The sequence below is a fragment of the Lagopus leucura genome, unplaced genomic scaffold, assembly GCF_019238085.1.
Source record: "Lagopus leucura isolate 7727_CA_CO unplaced genomic scaffold, USGS_WTPT01 Super-Scaffold_100021, whole genome shotgun sequence".
Classification (NCBI taxonomy): domain Eukaryota; kingdom Metazoa; phylum Chordata; class Aves; order Galliformes; family Phasianidae; genus Lagopus; species Lagopus leucura.
This window is the reverse complement of record NW_024962274.1, coordinates 5,038,743-5,062,112: the sequence shown is the minus strand read 5'-3', so window position 1 is coordinate 5,062,112 and position 23,370 is coordinate 5,038,743. Positions and strand designations below refer to the sequence as shown.

Here is a 23,370-nt window from a genome sequence, read left to right as displayed (position 1 = left end):
GTAGAAGAGACAGGATGTGCACTGTAAGCACTTTGACTTATCTTTCTGTGCAAGGTGTTTGCCGCATTATAGTTAAGACAGAGGCTCTACTTCACTCCCATTATGTTTTTATATTGTAAAAGTAAGAATAAATTACATGTTGCGACTATGAACCAACATCAGAATTCAAGCAAATATGACAATAGCATGCATAAAATAATGAAGAGTCAAAGTAAGAAAGTACAAAGTAAGAGACTGCCTCAATCAGAGATCCCCAAAGCATATTGTACTTCTGCCTACAGTCCAAGAAATAAATGAATGTTATGCTGACAGTGTGCACCAGCTGAGGATCTGTCCCTCAATTATCCATTGATGTTTATCTTCCTTGGGGTTGTAAGTAATTCCCTATGGCTAGTGACTTCACTCATATGCTAATTCTTTTGATGTATTCATAAATGTGTGATACTTTGACATTGGCTTCAGGTTTACATCTTAGTGAAGAGAGCAAGAAAACTTGGTAGCTGAAAGGCAAGTCTGTTTGCTTAAAATTCCACATACCCTGCTTCCTAATGAGTCAGTAAATATTGTAAGACAGTACTTCTTAAGTCAAAAGGATTTATTGAATATTTGAGATGTAACACTGGGATCCAGGGAGAGTATATATGTGAGAGCTGCTTTTTAAACCATAAAAGCTGTTTAATATTTTAAAAAGCCCTATAAAAGAAAACTTTCTCCTTGTCTAGAGAGGATTTACTGTCAAAATCATCAATAAATTAAACTTTTTGAAATGGATTTTGTGTAGTTATTTTTTAGGATGAATGCTGACAGTCCGTTTAGCTCACTATGACTGCGAGTTCTTAAAAATAACCCAGGAGCTTACTATCAGAATGACAAATCCAGAAAGGCAAAATACGCTGGAAAATTAAAAGACTAGTTTTTCATTTTAAACGTTTTGCTGTTCTGGGAACACTCATCTTTCTTCTTTTATTTAAGCATAACACAAGCAGAGGTATCTGTAATAAACTGGGTTGAAAACTGTGACATTTGCTTAATGTAAATTGGACAACCGGTCATGTGTTTGTAATTCAGATTTTCAATATAAGTGATAGCAAAATGACAGACAGCCATTTTGATTTAGATTTGAAAGCGATACAGCAATGCAAAGACATGCTCTGGTGCTGGGTTCAATACTCTGGTATTGTACTGACAGTGAGTAGGGAAGGATTTAGGCTTCAGGCTTTTAGAATCAAATTGGATAAATGGATGGTTTTATTAGTTATCAATCTATAAGCATGATTTTTGGAGATGCGAAGCCATAGAATGGTTTGGGATAGAAGGGATATTAAAGACCATCACATAGTAAAGAAATATATAGCTACTGAGGCACCTTTAGCAACATATTTTATAGACTGAGAAGTTTTCTTAATACCTCCAGAAACATTGAAATGTGAAGCCATGTCTCAGCATCAGTTTCAAAAGGAACATTGCACTTGGGAGCTTAAGGGCTGCTCATGTAAAATGGGAGCTAGTCACCCAAAATATGAGGTCCCCAAGCCAATAAAGAGCAGTCTGATTTATTGGATAATACAGTCCCACTAACTTCAGGAGGAAAAACTCCTAATCTTTGATCTCTTCTGAAAACTCGATATTAAGTGAATTCAAATTGCATGTGTTGGTCATGAGGTCAGAAAGCATATAAGCAGGCATTATCTTGTAGGCTATCGAATAGGTTACTGGAAGGAGAAGGATCTGTTTTCTGATCTTTCCTGTCTTTCCTCCCCAGAAGATTACAGTACTTCAGCTGATGACTTATTTTACATAAAACAGAAATACTTGGAGAAGAGATGGAACCTCCTTAGTGAACATGACAACAACTAGTCAGCACAGTAATTTTATCTCATTTTCTGGTTCAGTAGATTAAAATTATTTTCTGCTTTCCTCATGAATGTATATGCATATATGTAGGGAGCTGCACACAGCATGGTGAGGGTTGGGCTAATATTCCTCCAGAAGGGTGGCAGAAATGCATGCAAATCCTACTGAGGTGTAAAGCATTTTTATCAGTGAATTGGAAATGCTAAAGAAACTGAAATGCAACAACTGCAAGTCAGTTGTCTACTTGATCAATTCAATTAAAAGTTAATTTGAAATTTGGATTAGAAGGCAATATATGACTTGCCATAAGTGTTGTTCTTCTATCTTCTTGCTTCAGCTACCTTTGGGATACAGTAATATTGCTATATGACAAAGGGTCCCAAGTAGATAACAAGGAGGGAAAACAATTGTCTGTAAGAAATATTTAAAAATACAATGTATTTTAGTTTATTGCATTTAAACATGCTTCCAGGTACTGCAAACTGTCTTTCAGTTATCTGTAGTTGACTACATTTTCTTTAGAAGGCTGTCCGATGTTTTGATAATATATTTGAAAGAGTAAGTACACACCTTAACTAATTCAGACCTATTACTAAGGAAAAAACAAGGAAGGTTGAATATAGATACTTATTTAAAACAAAATCAACCAAACAAAAAAAATCCCGAAACATATACACACAAAAAAAATTCAAAGAGAAGGAAACCTACAGTGTAACCATGTTCCAAGCAGTGACCTGAACAAAGAGTTCAGATGTGTGACATCTGTTACATATTTTTATTTGCACAGAAAATATCTTGGATTTATTAAAAAAGAAAAATTTAATGTGCAATTTCAAGATCGCTTTATGTATGATTTGTCATTACGTGACAAAATGGTATATCTCTTTGAAGAACTAAAAGATGAAACAGAAAATGATAATGTATTTTTAAATACACTGAAATAAGTTACTCCTTGCAAAGCTAAGAGGTAATTTTCTCATATAGATCTGAGAGATGTACTGACTAGCAAATCACTGTCAGACTGTTTCTGCACTGGTAATTCAGTTTTAAAAGCCTGTGTTCTAGTGTAATTAGCTGTTTACTAAACACTAAAAGCCCATATTGCCTCACAGTCTAGGTTATTAAATATCTGCTATAATTTACCTTTCATATTCAACTAATCACGCACAAAATTACCAGACTAGTTATGAAAGGTGCCAGAGATTTCCTTCTATCTGCATTTAATAAAAAGAATAAAGCTAAGAAATTCCTGTCAAATGTTTTGTGACAGATGAAGTTTGTTTCTGTCATGCACTGTTTATGTAACGACAAGGGCTGCTCTAAAAGTAATACCTCCTATTTTATTATGTTGGCCCATGACATCAGAGGCAGCTGCTGGTGGTATGGCAGTAGATGTTGAATCTTCTCACCAATATTCCATTATATTTTGTTGCTGTGTGACAGATGGCAGCAGAGGGGCTGTCCAACAAAATGGTGTCTGACATAGAAGGGCGTATGAAGTAAAAGTGTGTCATTGAATTCCTCCATATGGAAAAAAATGTAACCATTAACATTCTGCTGAATTTTTATGGCAACCAAAGAGTGGGTCTGAGCCCAGGGATGCAGTGGGTGGTGCATTCAGCAATTCAGCATTCAGTGGCAATGGTGGGTCACCTCTGGTGCAGATTTTAACAAGAGTGGCATGCAAGCTCCTGTTCATCGCTGGCAAAAGTCCATAACTAATGGTGGTGACTGTTTTGAAAAATAATGCGTTGTAGCTGAGAATTTGCTCTATCCAGTAGTGTTATTGCACTCTTTGTATCTATTGTTGTTCCCAAGGAAATTAATACGAGGCATTATTTTTGGAGTGACCTATGTAATAAGGCAGCTTAATGGAGAAACTACAAAGTTGTGATCCTAAGCAGCAGCCAGCCTCGAAGGAGGGAACACTGCATATTATTCACCACCAAGATGAAGTCACAGAGTTCTGTTATATTACTAATTTGCCCTGGAAAACCAGCTTAAACCATAACATGCTTGTTCTTTTAACAAGAAATTTTAAACAAGTCAGTTTCCAGATGAATTATTTTACAAAAAGCAACAGTATCTGATCAATAGTAGAGAGAGTTAAGAGGCATTTTGACTAATTCCTACAAAACAGAGGTATAGGATGTTTCTCAGTAAAATTTGATCATTATTTTTTTCTAGAGCCAGGATTCATTACCACATATTTATCTCCAACTTTTAAGGGCTCAAATTATTTTTCTCTATTTTCTCTTATACTCTTTTACTCTTTTACTCCAAGAAAATCAACTTTTGCATATGCTTGAGGTCAACTGGATTTATACTTGCACTGATTTAATTTCGGTGAACTAGTTAGAATCCCAAATTTTGCATATTTTGACATACAGCAATAAATCAGCAATTTGTTCTGAAGTCCCAGGTAATTAAGAAGTTCCCTAGCAGCATTTGTAGATGGTTTGATTCATTCCATTTTTGTAGATCGTACATGTTTTATCATGTTGGTTGCTGCACAACAGCTACCTTGTGCAAAAGGAAGATACATTTTAATGGAAGAGCAATGTCTCTGTATGACACTTGGTTTTTTTGCCTACTCAGGCATATCAATGCAGCAGTATTTTAAAAGCAAATAAAATATATTCTTCAATTGACACATGCTAAAATGCTTCTAGGCAGATTATATTCCAAGCTATAGGATAATTTACAGTTTTCTGGGAATATTAATAAACGATTCTGGGATTTTGAGATGTGGAAATTTCACATATCCTTTATTCTAGATGTACGGAAAGGTGCAGAGCTTTCTACTGTGGAATTTTCCCCCTCTCCTGTAACAAATTTTCTAGCAATAAAAGCTTATCTTTCATCTTTTCTGTTTTCAATAGCTATGCAGAGCTAGAAATGTGAGACTTAATGATCAGTGTGCTATTTTAGGAGACTCTGCCCAAAATTAGACCCCTCTGGCCAATAAGGACCAACAGAGCTTAGGACCAGACAGCAGGAGACGGGTACATCTCATGAACAGTTCACAGCTGCAATCTGAAATTTCCCATTTACCAGCAGCCCTGGTCTGCCTTTACAGTCAGAGTCAGAAAGCTTAAGCCCGGTGTATTTTGTCTTTGTATTTTTTTAACAAGGACTATTACAGTGCAAATGTTTATATACCTTGTTTAGTATCACTCAGGCAAACTGCTATGGTGAATAACTTCAACAGATCAAATATGCACCTTATCTTAGCAGAAAAGTACCTTGCAAATAAATGATAGGCATTTCAGCAGATCATCGAGATTTGTTCCCTGGATGATTTCTCATTTTCAGATGGAAATGGAAGGAAATTATCCACTTTTTCTTTTTATAATAACATTCAGTACATTTAATATCTAATTTTATACTGCAGCTTGATTTATAGCATATAGCAGCTTAATCCTGTTCTAGCTACTTCTATAAAAGCAGCAATTGTATTAACACTTTCAGCGTGGGTGCACCCCTAGAAGACTTTTCTTTGTTCACATTAGTGTTTGAAGCAGAATACATTTCCCTAATATGTGTTTAGCCAGGAACACCAGATCATTCCCTGTTTCTTGTAGATGCCACATACATACTAAGGGTATACATATGCACAGGTCCAAGACCAGTGGCAAAAAATACCAGCCAAAGGAAAATAATAACATCTAGCAATACTTTTGTGTTAAAAATACATTTAGCTAGCTAAAACCCAACGTTTTTACATTTTTAAATGTACATCAATCAGCAATATCTTAATAGTGAGGAGAGCCTAGGGAGAGAGAAGTGTGGCTTCTCATGTGTCTGCCCACTTTTCATGTTTGCTAGTGCAGTGACATTCAATCTACCATCAGCATAAAAGATGCTTGTTGAAATGTTGTCCTTTGAATGTAGATACAGACAGCTGGCCAACCAAGTACAGTACTCATTTTGAAACAAGTACTCTAAAAACAAAACAAAGTAATAAGCAGTATGATGAACACAAATATAACAGCACTTGAAAACATATTGCCTCTAATTTAACTGTATCTCTCTGTATTGTGGTCACTAGCAAATTACAGTTGAAGATACTTAGGCTGACAATATATTTTCAATAGTAAATCAACAGATCCTTTGCTTTCATTAAATTGTTTTCCAGGGCTCTAGAGGAAATATGACAAAGCAATGCAGTTATAGAAAAGAGAATGTGCCAAGGCCAAGAGAAAAAAGTTAATTAAACTTCCTTTTATAAACTGACCTTCCTTCCTCTTGACAAACAGTAAAATGTGTTCAAAGGGATACAAGCAAAACAATTAAGAAGGCTTATAATAATTTATAGCTCTTGAATTATGGATCATCCGAAGATACGAACACATGCTCTTGGCTGTTGGTTTCCAAGTATCTCAAAGACCAACTGTGCTTCAGGAGGGAAAATCTTTGCATGCCTCTTAAAATGAAAACTTAAAAATGAAAACTGAAACGCATTTACTCAGAGGGAAACTTTCCACTTAATTTAGGAGTAAATGAGGAGGAGTAAAAACCGAACTTCTGCATGAATCTAGTTAATGATTAATTGCTGCAAGGAGATGCACTCTTTCAATCTCTTCTCTGTGAGCTGTGTAGAAGTCAGTGACAGAGCGCAATATTCAGGTTGATCAAGCTAAAAAATTGCTCCTCAACTCAGCTGACTGCAGTCCTTTGGCCTGGGTTGGTTGTCAGGACATGTCAGTAGACACGACTGGTTTTCCTTTCTGCATATTGCCCTCTCTCTTGCTATCTCCAGAGATGCAACATTAGAAACCCCATAGGTGTTCCCAGCACTGTCATGAGAGCATGCATCTTCTGCAGCCAAAGCAATATGGAGGGCAAGAAGGAGAAACGTGAGGCAGAAGCTGATGCTTCTTCATATATCAGTAACTGGGAATAAGCTTTGGTTTACCATCTAGTTTCATCTTTCTGTTCCGTGTAACAAAAGACCTGTTGTAAGGAGATGATCCTCACACCAGGAAAACCAGAGAAGGCATTGCTCCACTGCACATTACATGAGGCAGTCAAAATCAAACTTTTGAAAGTAACTTAGGAACTTCAGCTCTCTTGAATTTTTATGTACTTCAGGTTTCTAAGCCACCTTACCATATGAGACTCTGCAATTTGATACGGAATGTGGACCTACTTTGGCTTCACTATTATTTGTTTTATAGTCTGGGAATCTGCAGAAAATAGTTACTTTATCACTATGATGGTTCAAATGTGGTCAGGAGAGTTGAGATTCTCATTACTTGTGTGCCTCTGGAGCTGGGGGGTGCTCAGTGACCAGCTGGCAAGCAATAAAAAGGGCTCAGTACAGTTTGCTTTTAAAACACTGGGATGAGAAGTTGTCTAGATTGTGTCAGTGCTTTCAGATGAATTTAAGGCTGAGATTGGTGTGACTTCTGCCTGAGTTTGCTGTGCTATACCATCTTAAAGCTGCAAGTACTAGAGACTGGTGCTGTCTATTTCTTACCCACAGAACAGAGAATTGCATGTTGTTTCTATCTCACTGTTTGTAAAGGTTCTTCCTCATTACCAAGTAAAGACGCAGAACCGCAGCCTGGGTAGAGATAGAAGAAACCTTACTTTGTTTCTAATCAAGTTAAAGGTGATAGCGAACAGGTTCTGATAATGGTTAGGTCACTGGCACAGTGCTAAGTAATGCATGATTCCAGCTGTGTGCCCACAGCTCAGCAAATTTAGGCAGCATCATCCACTTTGCCTAAAAGTCTGTAAATTCTTAGATCAGAATGTGCATTCATCTTCATTCTTAGGCTGTGTTAGAAAAAAAGGGTCCTCCTCAGCGCTGCCTGTTAAGAGCCCTGAGGCTCAGCCATATGTTTTCCATTTCAGCCCCTAAATTTCTTACCACAACCACCTTATCGTTTTAGGTAATGCAGAATTCTTTCCACTGCCCACAATATTGTGTTTTAAATTTGCGGGTCTCTGCTGGGAAGCAGAAAGACAAGTTGTCTTTTAGCAGTATTGGAAGCCTAAAGTACTGACCAAATCTGATGAAAGCTTCCCACTTGGCAGCTAGGAGTGGTACCACTGTGGCATTGTAAACTGCCTCTCTGCAGAATATTTCTGTTACTGAAACACTTAATATATTGGCCAATGTCATGTTGTAACTCCAGGTGCTCCATCAGAAAGTTCTCTCTTTTAGCATTTTATAACCAGTTGATAAAAGACTGGGTTAAGCACAGAATCTTACTCTAACAATCAGGTTTTTTTTCTGCTAGACAGACACTGCCATGGTTACAAGATGTCAAGCCACAGCATTTAGCCCATTTTCTCACCCTGCTGCTCACCTGCATCCCTAATGAGATATTCTGGTAAAAAAAATACAGACTGTATTAGCTGTTCCTAAATCATTTTTGTAGATCAAGAAGATGATTCTCAGATGTTGTGGATTAAAGAGTTGACTACTGAAGGATCTAAAATTTTGACTTCTTGGAATAATAAGTGATCCAATAAATATTTTAATTGTAAAGAGATAAATCAGTACTCCCATGGCATTGTACTCTTCTGGTTCGTATCTCTTGTTTGCTTATGTACACTGAACATTCATTTCCTATTGTGGATTTGTGAAATATGGATATAGGTGGGAATTTAGGAGCTAGCAATGGTTTGATCTTCCAACTTTTACACCCTAACACTGAGTAATGTCGTAATTCTGTGTTTCAGATGAGCTACAGTCAAACAGTTGGCTGTATTTAAAAGCATAAACAGCTAAGTCAGATTCTCAAAACATTTTGAATGCAGCCTTATATAAATTTTTTTAATTTAGAAAACATTGCTATAGCCACACCACATGGAAAACTCCACAAAATAATCCAGACTGTTGATGCTTTATATTGTAACTTCTGAAAGTGGAAGAAAAAAACCTTAAAACTTCAAAAAGTTAATTTTGCCAGCATAGCAGTATAATATGAGTTGGTGACAGTTCCTCTAATCACGTCTTTCTGCAATTCTTAGTCTGATTTGTTATATTCTGTTAGTGTTACTCGATACAAATTTGCAATAAAGACGGATAAGGATAAATCCCTACAAGGACTATATATTTGGGTTGATCGAGTGATTCAGCACATGAAGAATGGATAGAAGGACCAAATGCATAATTGAGAAAGCTGTTGACTTCAGTGTTTTCACATAATTGATAGAGATTTATCTACACATCTGTAACAGTTTTGTCCTTTTCCTCACGGCTCTTAAGTCTGGATGGTGGAGTATGTTCTTAACGTTGCAGATTGCACTTTTTTTTTCATTATGATAACAATATTTCTTCTGGTTTACTTGCATGCTGCTCCTGTAGTCATTGAGCAAGATTAACTTTACAAAACAGAGAAGAGTCTCTGGAACAATGACGGAACTCTCTGGAGCCTCTTTACTTATCTACTCCAAGCAGTTAGGTGTGAAGACATTTGGTTCATAGGACATGAGTTCTCACCTCCTATCCTTGTAAGATCCATTAAATTATTTTTACTGATTTTTTTTGTACGCTGAAATTCTTGATTACAGTAAGCTATGCTTCATTTATGCCAGCATAGTATGAATCTTCTGCCTTTGTCCATACAAAGAAAGTTATGAAAGCATACCTTGGCATTTTTAGATTTAGTTTTAATTAGAGGTACAATAAAAAATAGGCGAAGGTAGTTATAAAGTTGAAATCTGAACAGTGGAGAGAACAAGCAGAGCTCTGGGAAACATCTGGGAGCAAATCTGAAAGTGTGGCTCTATAGTGGAAATGCTGAGTCACGGCTTGAAGCAGTGATTGAGCACCTGGTGGGAGGGCAGGGCCAATCCACGGGAGCTCAGGTGCATGCAATGTTCCTGAGTGACCAGAAGAGGTGGAGCCAGGATGCACCTCTTACAGACCTCACTGAAGGGTTGGTAGTGGAAGTGAGGGCTTCTTGCTGGACATCCCTGTGAGATCTTCTTGAGACCTTCTGAAAGTAAGTAGCTTCTTTCCTTTATTTTTCTGTTTATGGGTGTTGTATTTGAGTAAGTAGCCTGGGACCTTGCTGCTCTGCTGTTGTTTCTGTGTTTTCTGTTACGTTACATAGGTATTGCTATGGACTAATGGTCATTGCTATGGAGTAATGAGTGCATGGGTACTCAGTATGAGGAGAATAGTTTGTTTTGATAAACTTCATTTCCTGAGTTGAAGCTTTTTCATAGAGTAACTCATTGAGGAGATGCTTCTGGTGAGAATAAGAATCTGTGCAGTATTGGTCATCTTAAAAAAAAAAAAATAAATCTGCTATGCCAGGCCTCTGGCAAAGGTATTTAGAGGAAGTTGAAGGTCTAGAACTGAAGCTTTAAGTAAACTCAATATAGCATATTTCAGGGGTAGCCAGGCACGTAGATATAGTCAGTCTGTAAAATACATACCAAAGGCAATGGCCTGATATGTATAGTATTAAAAGTTATTATTCAATGGTGCTTAGTATTTATTTGGAATATGGATTAAAAACCTTATTCACCAAAGAGTTGCTACAGAAAGATGTACAAGGAATCTGAAAATCCCTTGACAAACATTTGCACAGGAGGTGATAATAAACAAGCCAGACCTAATACCTATCACAACAATACTTTCACAGGACGCGTTTTATTAACAGCTTTGTATGTCTTTTCTGCCTGTCTCGAGAGTCCTTTATCCCCAAACCACTCATTGCAGATTTACTGTAAAATGTGGCTTGCTATTTTCAATCAGAATATGAGGAATGAGGGGAGACATACATCCAAAGGCATTAGCAGATAATACTCAACATCTCTGAAGGCACATTTATTGAGTACTTCAATTTGACTGTGAACTCATGCTTAAATAGATATCTTTGTATTGCTGTTGATGTGTCATGATATTATTCTTGTACACTGGAGCAGGCTTACTCATGGTCTGGCTGGAGCAGTATATTCTACTTATGAAGTAGATATCTTTTCTAGAAATGATTCTCAGATAAACAAACGAAAAAAAAAAGTATTACTTAGTGATGGGGGTAATCAGTTATTCTCTCAGAAAGCCAGCTGGTAATGCAAAGACTGTACATAAACCTTTATGCTCAGAAAGTTTATTACTGCACTACACAACTGGCAACACTTAAATTGGACCTTATATTTTCGAACTTATTTCTTAACCTCCTACTATCGTGACAAAGTTCTCAAGATCTAGTGGGATTATTCTTCCTTGCCCACATTTCTGTTTCTGTATAAAGCAACTCTGATGCGACAGTGAATAAATTTCTAATCTTAGGAAGGTGGCTGATAGAGGTGTTTATCTAAACCCAATCAATTTAATTGACATCACAGAGAGATATCATGAAGAAAATTGATCAAAGAAATGGAAAGCCCCCTCGCTGTGTACAGATGCCTGCATTTTATGTTTATGTAGTGCATTTTAGTCTACTTCTTTTGTCTGCTTTTATATCTGTTCTTTATTAAAACGTCAACTTAGTTGTATTCAGCTGGCATTTTATAACAACAGTAAGATGCAGAAGCTTGTTAATCAGACATCATTTTATAAATAAGCAAAAGTGTATGTTATATGTAGGGTAAATGATAAGAAATTGTGAAATACAAACTGAACTTGTATAGAGATTTTCTTGGTGGCGTTATGAACCGTGGCAGGAAGGTCTAAATAATGACATAACCCAAACATCAGGCTCTTGCTGAAAAGTAAGGTTTCAAAAAGGCATCTTGGGCAGGGCACTGTATTTAAATTAAATATGCTGTCTCAGCTTCCTCATCCTCTTCTCATTTAACCTACTTTGTCGTTACAAATGACTATCAAGTTGTTGAGAAAATCTTACTATTAAGGAGCAAATATATAAGATAATGAGCAATAAATGAATAGCTGAATGATGCAACAGTGTAGGTAGATTTCTTAATATATTCATAGTAAAATCAGAAATGCGTCACATATGATGACTGTATAAAGAATGCACATTTATAATTTAGAGCAAGAGCTTCCTTCATAGCAATTTCTTCTGTAGTGAGGAGGACACCGCTTCATTTACTCACAGTATTTAGAAACACCGCTAGTGAAGCAAATTCTGAGGAAATAAGGATGTTCTGACCAAGGTCCAAATCCTTAATAAAGTTGGGAAGAACTTATTCCTTGTGGTCTGAACCTACTTCTAACAGGTAGCCAAGTACTTGCTTTGTGCTTCCCAACTGTTAAAAAGAATGTGAGTTTCAGAAAGCTGTAGGAAATCAGTGACTGATCATAGTGATTACATTGTTTTTATGGTTATTATTGTAAAAAGAGTACTAACCTGATCTGAAGCCATGTGAGCATTGGTGTTGTGCCTCCACCAAATACCCAGACTGTGAAAAACACAATAAGCAGTGTTGTTGTGAACATCATTTGTTTGGGTTGGGATTCTGTGTCTCGAATAGCCAATGCAAAAGCTATTGCACCACGTAAACCTGAAAAACAGGTGAAAATGTTGAAATTTATTCGATGGAGAAATAGAATTTTACTCTTTCCAGCCCAAACCCAATTCCAAGGGCAGATGGATTTTTCAACTGTTATTGCATTTATAATATGCTGACACAAGACAACTGAAAGTGTGGTGTTTAATGCAAGTCTGAACAACTTTGCAAAAGTAGACAACAAAACGACTCTGATATTCACATGTAATCACATTTGTCTTACAGCCACTGAGGTCTTTGTTTTGAACATTATATTAAACATTAATTTGGCCTTTATACATGTTTAAAATAAATATATTCCCTGCATTGTTTTATTCACTTCAGTAGAACTACTTGTGAAATCAGGAGCAGGTGAGAAAAGGGGCTGGCATAACAAAAGAATCTGTAGCTGAATCTGATACCCATTTCTTGCTTGAGGCAGTAGAAAGCTCCACTTCTTTAAAACATATCTATGTTCTAAGTACAGTCATATAAATATGATTTTAAAATAGTAAATACTTTTTAATAGATAATTTAAGTATCTGAAAAGGGGTGCAGAATACATGTAGACTGAACTTGAAAATACTTGAAATAATATAATAGTTGTAAAATTATATACCTACAGAAAAACCTTAAAACAGCTAACAATGAGTATTCACAAAAACCAACTCTGTGGGTAGTACAAAGCTTTCTAAATAGGAATTTGCACAGTGACACATTTTTTTTTTTTTTTTTTAAAAAAAAAGAGGGGGAGAAGAAAGCACATCAGTGCTTTCAGCTGTCGGTATGCGTTCTGCAAATAACACTACATTTTCCAATGATTTTCACTTATCTGTTTAAATTTATTGTTTTCTAAAATAATTGTACAAAGTGTAGAGAACAAAGCCATTACATGTACGCAATATGCAGTGAATCCAAAAAGTACTCTGAAAGAGATTAAACCTAATAACTAACCTTTCATTTCACACTAACGGTTCATGCGGAGTCATTTAATTAACTGCTAACAAGAACTATTTTTGTAGTCGAACTCTAAAGCTTTTTAGGAGTGCACAGCTAGAATGTGTTATTTGGTATAGAAGATATACAGTTTAAGCAGAGTACAACACAAAGCTGTTTCTGCGAGGAAGGACTGAGCTAGTTACCTCAGCTGGCACAGATCAGTGGCAGCAGGTTTAAAAGCTCTACTTTCACAAATATGGTACAGAATTCAAAAAGTAGGCTTTATGTAGAAGATGCTCATGCTTAACTATTTTCTCACAGGGGGGAAAATATCAGCTCATTTTAATGGTTACTCATTCCTTCCTCCATATGAACAGCCACTTCTCAGTAATTAAAGTATTTATCTAGGTGAATAGGTCAAATTAAATTTAAGACATTAAAATATTTCCTTTTCTGGCTATTAGAGACTGCTGACCTTGTTTTAGCTGATGTTGAACTCAATTTGAGAAGCTCTGGCTGAATTATACAAGGGCTAATCTAGTTTTGATTTACAATAGATTTTTATCAGGAGTTACGATTAAAAATTGTGAAAGTGAATTCACCCTTTATAATGAGTTGGTAGAGGCCTAAGATAAACAGATGAATAATGTAATACGTCAAAATGCTACACAATCCTCTTCCAAGCCTAACTCATCCACCCAGTCTTAAGGGTTAGTTTTCAGACACTTATATTCATGGTGATCTTGGCTGTGAAACTCAGTAAAGAAAACACTAAATGTTGCGTGCATTCAGTAGCAGTAAGATTGAAAACAAATGCAATCCCAGATTTGGTTTTCACTCCTGTGTGTATGATGGCATGATGCATGAAGCCTTGCTTTCTTCGTGACCTATTCAAACCTGATACTATGCCAAAATGTTGCTTCAAGAGCTCTGCTGATGTTGTGTAGGCAATGAGCATGTTCCTCCAAACTCAAGATTCATTGTCTTGTTTACTCATATCAGAAACGTGTGCTCTGGTAATCTTTTCTGTTGATCACCATATGCAGACTAGACACCATACTACACAGTTTGTAGTAAGAAGACTATTGTTAACTGAGAACAAAATACCAACTATATAGTGCAATTTAAAGGGAAAATCACACATCTGTGAAGTGTTCAGTGAAGTGTGATGCTGCTGGCAGCATAAAAGGCTGTCAGTCCTTATTGGTGGTCTTATAGATCATGCTATTTACTTTAAAAAGATGCTTTAAAGTTCTCTTCACTTAAGTCTTCCTTTGAAAATATTAAAAATATTTTCTGACTATTTTAACACTTGCATTTCAGACATTTTCAGTACTACCATTTTCAGTGTTCAGCTGCTAGATTGTACTAGGAAGTAAATGCATGTGTGCAAGTTCTCTCAGTTTCTGGCTGTTTTCTGCCTCTAGCCCTGGGGAAAATGAAATCTGATGAGAGAATGAGGACAAAAATTTGTTGAGTAAGATATATTTTTTAGAACATCTTGAATTTCATACTTTATCTGAGGAAAAAATAAAGCAAAAAACAGTCCCTAGAAACTGGATAAGAAATGATTGCAAGCTTTTGTCTAGTTAGCCACCTAGCTAGCCACCTGCTAGCTTTATCTGGGTGATCTACATATAGGTCTTACACTGCTAACAATTGTAGATGAGGAGGCAGTCTGAAAGCCAGTTCCTAATGGATATATGTCACCATCTCAGGCTGCAATCTAGCTGACATTAACTGACATTTTCAGTGGCAGCTTTCAGGAGAAGTATTGAACAGATATAGAAATGAACTACTGTGCTGCTCTCTAGATACATGGAATTATATAGGCATAAATGAGGCACCCTGATGTGGAGTATTCCTGATGAGGAAGCTTCAAATGTGGTGCATTGTGTTCTTGTTATCTGACTAAATGGATCAGTGTACAGCAGGGCTGTCAATCAAGAACTTAAGCTATAAAAATAGGGATGGTTTTTTGTATAAAAAGCAAAAGAAGACAAAGAAGTGCTGCATTTCTAACCATAGAAAATGATTTCATGAATGTCATTGGGGGATCCATTTTTCTGTCTTTTAGTGAACAAATATTCTCAGCTCTCAAATATTCTTACTTAAAAAACTGAGTTTTTGCTAAGTTGCCTCTAAGAAAAATCAAGTGGAGGCAGCTTGTACAAGTCCAAAAATAGTTTCCCACGGAGAGTTTAACAGTTCAGTGAATGATGCACTGAGAATAGAACTTGGCTTTCTCTTGGATTTTTTTGTAATTCTACAATGCTAACCAGATTTAAAAATGAGTAAAACCTCAATTTTGAAAGTAAACCCGAATTTAGAGAGTAAACTTCTCAGATAACAGCTGAAATACACACGGAAAATTTGACTGTGGAGCTAATGTCTCCTAGTCATGTTTCAGAATAAAACTGTTTCCTGAAGTGAGAAAGAATTGCTGAAAACCATGATCTGAGTATCAGTACTAGCACCCTCACAGTCTGATATTTCTTAGTATACTGCCCGTGTATAGCAGTACGCCATAAATGCCTCTCAAACAACCCAACATAAGAATGTGGTATTTCCAAACTGGCAATTGATTAAAAGACAGACTTTCTGGGTAATAGGTTTTCAAGAAAGTTAACTAAAATAGGTCCAGAGCAGAGTGAATTGCCAAGAATATATCCATTTCCTTCAGTGGCTTTGAGGCGGCTATCTTGAATTCTAAGACAGTGACTTAATACTACTAGCTAGAGGTGACTGGGAACAGGAACAATACCAAAATTGCACTTACCTGAAAACATCATCATGTGTTGAAAATTCCAGGGAATCTTTTGTTTTCGACCAAAATTCAATAGGAAAGTAAGTGGATATATGTTGCAAGCTCTTGCTACAAAGACTGCCAGCTAAAATTAAGATGTTGAGGAAAATAGAGGAGGAACTACTGAAAAAAAGCCAAAACAATGGAGCTAACTTAAATCTAGTATTTCTACATAGTTATTCTTGATGTGTAATTGAAATAAAAATGAGATTATCTCCCTTTGTTTTACGTGCCATATCCTTCTGGTTCCAATTGCATTATAGAACTGTGTAGTGGCAGAAGCTGACTTCACTAGACATCCTGGTTTCAAATTCATCATTACATATCCCACTTCAATCACTCCACTTTCACTCATCACATTTGTATCACACGACTTCATCTACAGTTCTTCAGCTGAATCACTGTCATCGATTTCAGTGATGGCATTATCTTCTTCAGCAGCAATTTGAAAATAATATGCTTTTGGACGTGATTACTTTCTTGTTTCCTGACTCCTCCTATACTCTATGTCCAGCACTTTTTTTTCTTTCACTTTGGAAACTTTTCAAAAGGAGTTTTTTGTTATGTATATTATGTGGAACTATCACAAAAGTAACTTTAATGAGAAACATGGTTATTTCAGATTAAATAAAAGAACCATAATGCTTTATACACTCATTTAGCAGGTTCCCTCTTTTCTCTGTCTTGTGATTCTTAGGGCTCAGTTATGGTTGTAAGAGTCTGAGACATGCTGTGTACTGGAGAATCAATGAAGCACTTGAGCTGAGTGCATCTTATCTGTGATGCCAAGTGCTTGCTTAGAACTCCCACATACCTGGAAGAACAAGCATTAGCAGCTGTTGCTTCACTTGCCCTGTACTTTTCCAGGCTAGTTTGAGAGGAAACAGGCTGAGGTCCTGATGGTGCTCTGCAACACAGGCTTTCAGCTGGGCTGCTGAGATTTCCTCTCATATTCCACTTTCTCCTTATGCTGAGTGCAGGATTCATTTGTGTTGTGGTGGTGGTTGCTCCTGTGACCTGTTCTGTCATTTCAAACAATGTTTTGCCAGCAGAACTGTGGTGCAGACCTTAATTGTTTGGAAATTGCATAAAAATTTAATGCAAGTAAACTGTGTAATCCCAAATTTCAAAGCTTCGACTGTTCATCAAAAAGTGATGAGCAAAAGAGCTGCTGCTTTGAGTTGAAGAAAAATCATTATGTGAGCAATTAAAGAGAAAAGAATTGATATCACTGTGTAAGTGGGTAATGGACTGGCTGAGAAACAATGGCAGAAACCAAGACTAGACTTCCTACTTGTATCTCTATCACATGTGATGTCAATAATTCTGCGTGTACTAGAAATATCACATACAAAAGAGGGAAGATCTGAGAAATGCTCAGCTGTTAATTTATTCCTTGGGACTTAATATAATTTATGTAGCATTGGGGAAGTTCTGCTTATGGTAGGTACATTTCTGTGTGGAGATAGCGTGTCTGTAAAACAGCAGCAGCAGTTGTAGGGCCACCAGCATATGTGCATCAAACCAGATTTCCAGATACACATAATAAAGCTGAATTCTTTGGACATCATAAAAATTAGGTTTTTGGGGATCTAAGGAGCTGATGGGTTTGCCTGTTGACTTCTAATTTCTTAAACATGGAGCACACATCTGTACATACACACAAATGTAAATATGCACTTGGATAGATAAAGAGTTCAGCACAAAGGATACAAATGCACCAAATATAAAAAGAGGGTTGAAGATATGGTTTTGAAAGGTGAACAGAGCAAGTCCCATGTAACAGAAGATGACATTCTCAGCTAGGAAATTCATGAACTCAAACAGCTGAAAGAGAAAACATAATTAGGACTAGTGATTAACTAATCACTTTTTATCACAAAGTTATCTTGGGATATTTATATATATATATATATATATATATATATATATATATATACACACACACACACATTTATATTAAGGGATCAGGAATCAAACCAATTTCATGGGGGAATTTGAAAACCATTTAGCATTATGTATAGTGAGTGACTTCACTTTAGATTTCTGATTTGTGTAGTAAAGCTTGGTATGAACATGTAAAATACAGGAACAGAAACTAAGTTATACAGCCTTCAATGCAAACTGCAAAGAAGCTGAGGGGATTTAGCTTTGGTCATGTTTACATAGGTGAACCTGCGAAATGGCTCAGAACCTGGCTGAAGTAACCACACTACAGTGCAGTATGCAGATGGTGCAGTAATGCCAAGAAACAAACAAAAAAATTCCTGAATGCATTTTTAAAGAACCTCTGCCTTTAAAATATAGCATGATGCTCTTTATCATCATGAATATTATTCTGTAGGTGAGAATTTTATTGCCTTTTTTGAACATATGTATGAAGTACTCATTTCAAACCAGTGTTCTTGTATTTAGGATAGATCTAAATGTATTATAAGATAAGCCTAAAATACAATATTATGGTAGGATTTCTCATGACAAACAAAACAAAATAAAAACCAGAACAAAAACAAACAAAAAACCCACTGAATAAACAAAGCCAAAATGAACATTTGCCTTGAGGGGATGTTCCTGATTGCCCTTGCAGCTGATTATATAAAGCCTAATATCAAATATAAATTTTCATGTTTCTTCACATCTGGAAAAAAAAAAAAGCATTGTTGCTGAGTATCTAGAGAGGACAGAAGATGAGGATTTACACTTCTGAAATCACATCTGGGCTCAGGAGATACAGAATTAGGGCCAAAGTTTGTTGATCTGTCTACAAACAGTCATAAATCATTCTACCAGAAATGTTACTATGGAGACATTTTCTTCATCTTCCATGGGCTTATGTACTTTGTGTAATATGTTTGTGCTTCTAAAAATAAATATCTAATAGCAGTCACTAAGATCTAACAAAGGAAAAATGAGAGCTGTCAGAATCATTATTTACAACAACTTTCACGGGGAAAGAGGCATAAAGCCTGGTAGTATATGGGAGGATATTGTGGACCCCATGGCAGCACCATCAGTTATCCCAAGCTCACACTCTATAGTCTCTGTTTAGCACTGCACTGATGAACAACATGAGAACAAATACAAGAAATATTTGCAATTTAATCAACTTAAATTATTCAAGCTTAAATTACTTTTCAGTGAAAAACTACTTGTCAAAAAGACTCAAGTTATGAGACCTAGAAACCAATAAGGATTATCACATATCTTTGCATTTCCATACAGTGGATGAATATACTTCTGTTTCTTTGTGGGCTTGTCACATAACAAATATTTCTAATCATTTAAACAGTCTTGCAGGAGTGGCATGACAGGATTTACATATACCTATAGACATGTAACCTCTAAAAATATTTTGAGGAAGGGGCATCACTGAGGAGTCGCGCTGTATGCTTTAATTGCTGGGATAAGATAAAGTTTTGTCACTGGTTTCAAAGCTGGGTGATGTTTCACTCTTCATTACAAAATCTTGTTTTAGACTTTAATGTAAAATTAATCTGCTGCTAGTAGCTTCCAAAACATTTTCAAACTTTTTTGATGTATAGTTTTTGAAGGAAAATAGACTCTCTATATCACTGTTTTTTGCTATATGTTTTCTCAATAGTCTTCAACAGTAGATTCATGCTCTTGACTCTTGCCTGAAGTGTTTTCATGGCATTATTGATTTTAGGTTTCTCAATCCTTTTCTCTCAGCAATCTTGTCTAGATGAAGAACTTAAGTATTTTATTCATAACCATAAATTCTCTTCCCTTGCCTCCCACACAGCCAACTAACCTCTTTCTACTTTAAATGAAATTGGCATTAAAATGATTGTATGCTGCCATTAATTTCCCTAGGCCTACCAGAAAATTATACTAGAAACCATTTCAGTATACACATGGCATGAATTTATTTACTTTTCTGTATAAAACAGAATAACCTCTCATTTGTAGTATACAATTTTAACTTCTCTGTGAAGTCTATAAATTTGCTTGTAGGTCTAAAAAAAATTGTAATAAATTATTAATATAAATTTGAAGTAATATCAATACATCTCAGAGTATAGTTCATAGTAAAAAAAAAACAAAACAAAAACAAAAACAAACAAAATAAAAAAAAAAAACTATGAGCACAGTCTGGGCACTGGATTTAGGTGCTAGCCCAGTAAATTGGTGACACTGCTTGTTGCTTTACTTGAATTCTTTTTTCTGTAATGAGTGGATATTACAAAAGATTGATATGAAAAATGTCTATTAGAATTAATGTAGTATTTAGGCATTTAAAAACTCACAATTCAATAAATATGGTGTTGTTTTTTGTTACCCTTAGTCATTATAAGTGCACAGAGATATTAAAAAAGTCTATTTGAAGTTGGCATAGTCTTCTGGGAAGTGTCACTTAGAGTTTAGTTACTTACTGGTAGCGAGAGGAATGAGTGTAAATTATCTACACTTCAGGTATTACTGCAAATACTAAGTTTATCTAAGCACCTTCTTTTTCTTCCTTTTCTCTATCCCTCACAGTTAAGTGAGATTCCCGAATAGGGAAATTTCACCAGAGTAGGTTTTGCAAGTTGATCCATTTTATAGAACTACTTCAATTTTCACTGAGCATTAGAGAGATTATCTTGGTAAGTAATTAGTGCACCTGGAAGTTGGAACACTATGTTTCCATCTCAACAGTAGTAAAAATAGAATTCTTTGAAAGAGAAAATGAACATATTCTATACCCCAATCCCTTTATGGCTGAGGAAATGGAAAATGTAACAGTTCTCAAATATTAATATTTCAAAGAGCATTCTTTCATCTCAAGAGAGTAAAGTTTGTCAGAGTACTGGGTAAGAGCAGAATTACAAACTTCACTCATTTATCTCAGGGGAGTAATATTAGTGTGAGAGTATTGGGTAAAACCTGAATGACATCTGCAAGAACTTCCTGCAAACCTCAGTGAATTTTACTTCCCTCATGTCGATAGTATATTCCTCTATTTAATACCTGCTGAAGGAATGCCATTCACCTCTTACAGACATACAGTTAAGATAGAACATGGAGAAATGCCACCAGTACATGGGTTATATCTGACAGGAATATATCCCTATGCAACATTAAAGCAGGCAAAATTGCAACAGTCTCAGATCAGCTGGGGATCTGAGATGTAAAATTGGTTATACTTTGCAGGAAAGAAACGGTGGTGACAGAGCTATTAAAAAAAAAAAAAATCCCAAGCAGTCAGTTTTAAGTGATGGTTATAAAATTTGGTGTTTGAATAATGCTATTTAATTAAAACACAACTGTAAAAAATAAAAATGTTCATGAAATCAAGGATATTGATAAATCAATAGCTGATGAAAATTGCTTTTCCCTATTTTGAATTAAAGTGCTGTGAGTATGCAGGCTATCGTATTTTTCTAAGATTGTAGAAGTCTTTATTATAATGTAATTGCTCTATTTAATCTTTCTCTTTTGATTAAAGGTTTCAAAATCTGAAAAGGAATGCTTGAATTTGAAGTTCTTGCCTGAAATCATTTATACAGCTGTAATGAATCTTTGCAGCATAGTGATATAGTGCTTGTCTCTAGAATAACAGGCTTAAATGAAGAATTAGTAAAACTAACTGAAATTCATGATAGACTATAACTTGTATTTGGTAACAATTTTGATATCTGAGCATATTTGACTGTGAGGTTAGAAACAGTAACAGGAAAATTCTTACAAGTGTTCTTTTTACATCTTGAGAAGTTCTGGTCTCTTTTTTTTTTTTTAATCAGTAGACTTTGCTACTGGATTTGATTAATTTAATCCCAATAAATTTATGGAAGGCACACAATAACTTTCTATTTCTCTCTAAAGCTGGGAGATGTAAAAGATTTCTAAAGCCCATGGAAGAAGTGGGGAAACTAAAAGGAGAAAGAAATAAAGAAAATGTCAGCATCAAGGGAGAGGAAAGGTCAATGATATTTTGTATTTATACAGTGTGATTATTTGTGGCATACTCTACACCCCACTTCCAAAACTCTGTCTTTAAGACGATAGATATATTACTGGCATAAAAACATGCTAACTTCTGACAGTAAGGAAAAATGTTTGTTCCAGACATTAAGGCAAATCCTTTCTTAAATTCAGAGCTCTGGAGTGGCTTTGCTAAATAAAAGAAGTTTAAACCAAAAAATGTTGAAAATTAGGAAGATAAATTGAAATCTTTTTCATTTTTTTTAAACTACTTCAATCAATGAGAGCAACAGAGAAAGATTTAAAAAATAAAATGTACAGAACTTCTAAAAAATACTTGACCTCAGGGTGAAAGAAAGCATAGGATGCTAATATTTACAAGGAATCTGCCAAATCTTTAATTGCATGATTAAAATCAGCCCTCAGAAAGAACTTTATTCTTTTATCAATTAATTGACAAGAGACACTGTTCAAAATTTAACACTCAATATATTTGCTACTTATATGAATAAAGCATGAAGAGCTGTTGAAATGTTGGTATGCGCTTGTGATACCAGATTCAGAACCTCATGAGAATTTATATGCTGACTTCAATAAACTTCAGACCTAGTTGCAGAAAAATGAATGATTCTATCATTATTCTTGTAATTAAGTTGCATAGGAATGGGATTTCTGCAAACTTTGTTTTCTTCTGAACACATCTGCAACACAGGGAACCTTTTAGATGTTTTTCTTCCTTTCCTGCAGAAGAAATAGCTTTTACAGCTATAAATTGGCCATTAAGTTGTTCCTAAAAATGACTTGAGAGTGTCACCTTAATGGAAAGTATTGCCAAGACAGAAAGGATGATGCTGATGCTCCTAGAACTTCTAAGTTTTTTGGTTCACAAACTGGAAACAATCATCAAAGAGCTTTTTTTTTATCTTCAGTTCTACTGCAGGAATGTGGAAGGTGAGTGGAATAGAGAAGTATCATTTGGCACCTCATCCAGAGAAACGGTTTTTCAAGAAAGGTATTAGTCATGGCATGAGTGTAAGTTTCTGAGGATGCCAAATGTCTATTTTGAATTATCAAACACTCAGAACTCTTCAGAAGTTGACTGGAGGTAAAAGGTTTTGACCACCCTTAAATTAGTGAGACAAGCAGAAGTAAAAGTCAAAAGTTCAAAACTGATGCACAAGCTTAGAGGAGACTTTCTGTGTTTTTTTCTGAATGGAAGCAGATCTGTATTCTGAGAAATAAAAGGACACTTTGAATCCTAGTTGTGACATAGACACGTAATTTTAAAGATTCTGACTAAGGGCGTTTTAGCCCTTGATGATTTCCACAGATGGCAGCATGAGAAACTGATGAGCTCCAGTTAGCTGTTTAGTATTTCTTGCACTGTGCTACCATTTGGTACAAATGTCTCTTTTGAGGGTATA

The 23,370-nt window shown here is 35.7% G+C and overlaps 1 protein-coding gene across 5 annotated transcripts in view; it reads right to left on the bottom strand.

Moving 5' to 3' along the window:
• Positions 1-23,370, bottom strand: part of SLC9A9 (solute carrier family 9 member A9) — a 172,199-nt gene that overhangs the window by 66,294 nt on the left and 82,535 nt on the right. For all 5 annotated transcript variants that reach the window (XM_042878387.1, XM_042878391.1, XM_042878388.1 and 2 more), the window contains exons 10-12: positions 17,735-17,848; positions 15,995-16,106; positions 12,138-12,291 (exon numbers count right to left, since the gene is read on the bottom strand). In XM_042878387.1, coding sequence (XP_042734321.1) covers positions 12,138-12,291; positions 15,995-16,106; positions 17,735-17,848 — 380 coding nt within the window. The remainder of the gene's footprint in view (positions 1-12,137; positions 12,292-15,994; positions 16,107-17,734; positions 17,849-23,370) is intronic.